Source organism: Anneissia japonica, unplaced genomic scaffold (genome assembly GCF_011630105.1).
Source record: "Anneissia japonica isolate Jap-2015-1 unplaced genomic scaffold, ASM1163010v1 scaffold1782_len167522_cov105, whole genome shotgun sequence".
Classification (NCBI taxonomy): Eukaryota; Metazoa; Echinodermata; class Crinoidea; order Comatulida; family Comatulidae; genus Anneissia; species Anneissia japonica.
This window is the reverse complement of record NW_022713947.1, coordinates 167,531-168,411: the sequence shown is the minus strand read 5'-3', so window position 1 is coordinate 168,411 and position 881 is coordinate 167,531. Positions and strand designations below refer to the sequence as shown.

The 881-nt window shown below is 35.9% G+C and overlaps 1 protein-coding gene across 1 annotated transcript in view; it reads left to right on the top strand.

The window, feature by feature from the left end:
• The window catches only part of LOC117108818 (glutaredoxin-3-like), a gene marked incomplete at its 5' end in the record, with an annotated part of 7,174 nt that overhangs the window by 3,897 nt on the left and 2,396 nt on the right, over positions 1-881 (top strand). Inside the window, 1 exon segment of the mRNA XM_033250964.1 lies at positions 557-689. Within this exon segment, the coding sequence (XP_033106855.1) occupies positions 557-689 (133 nt within the window).

Genomic DNA, 881 nt, shown 5'->3' with positions numbered 1-881 from the left:
GTCAGATAACAGTGTGCTGCAATATTTTTCAATTTTTGACTTGAAAAAATCAGAAAACCTGTTAGCAAGTACTTTGGGATCATCATATGAAGGAAGACAGTTTGAGGTGCTAACTGATGTTAATTGGTCAACAACACGAAATAGCTTGCGTTGATCACACCCCAAAATTTTATTTTTGTAGAAATGGGCTTTAGCTTTGCAAAGATGTTCGTTGTATTTGGTACATTGGCCTCGATACAGTTGTTTATCTACCAAAAGACCAGATCTCAACCACTTGCGTTCCAAACGTCGGCGTTCAACCTTCATTTTATGGTGGTCGCACAAATACCATGGAGCATGAGGTCTAAGCACAAATGAACGCTTGTATGTATGTATGTATGTAATATATATATATATGAATATATATATGTATATGTGTATATATATATATACGTATATATATACATATATGTATATATATATATATATATACACGTATATATACTTCTAAAAGTCGTGTATCATGCATAGGAACGTTGACGCCTGCAAGGCTCTGGTTTTGTTTTTTTTGTTACAGAGTTCAATTCGACTCATTTGATATACTCACTGATAATGATGTGCGGCAAGGATTGAAGAAATATTCTAATTGGCCAACATACCCGCAAGTCTATGTAAAAGGCGATCTCATTGGTGGTTTGGATATCATTAAGGTGTGTATCTTTCATTCTTGTAACTTGTAACAAGTTATTTGATTCGTTTTTGTTTCTATTTTTGTAATGCGATCATTATGGATATCAATCCATCACAATTTACAGGAACTGAAAGAAAGCAATTTCTGAGACTCAGGGGCGGATCCAGAAATGTCCAAAAGGGGGGGCCGGAAGGGGGGGCCGAAAGTTGGG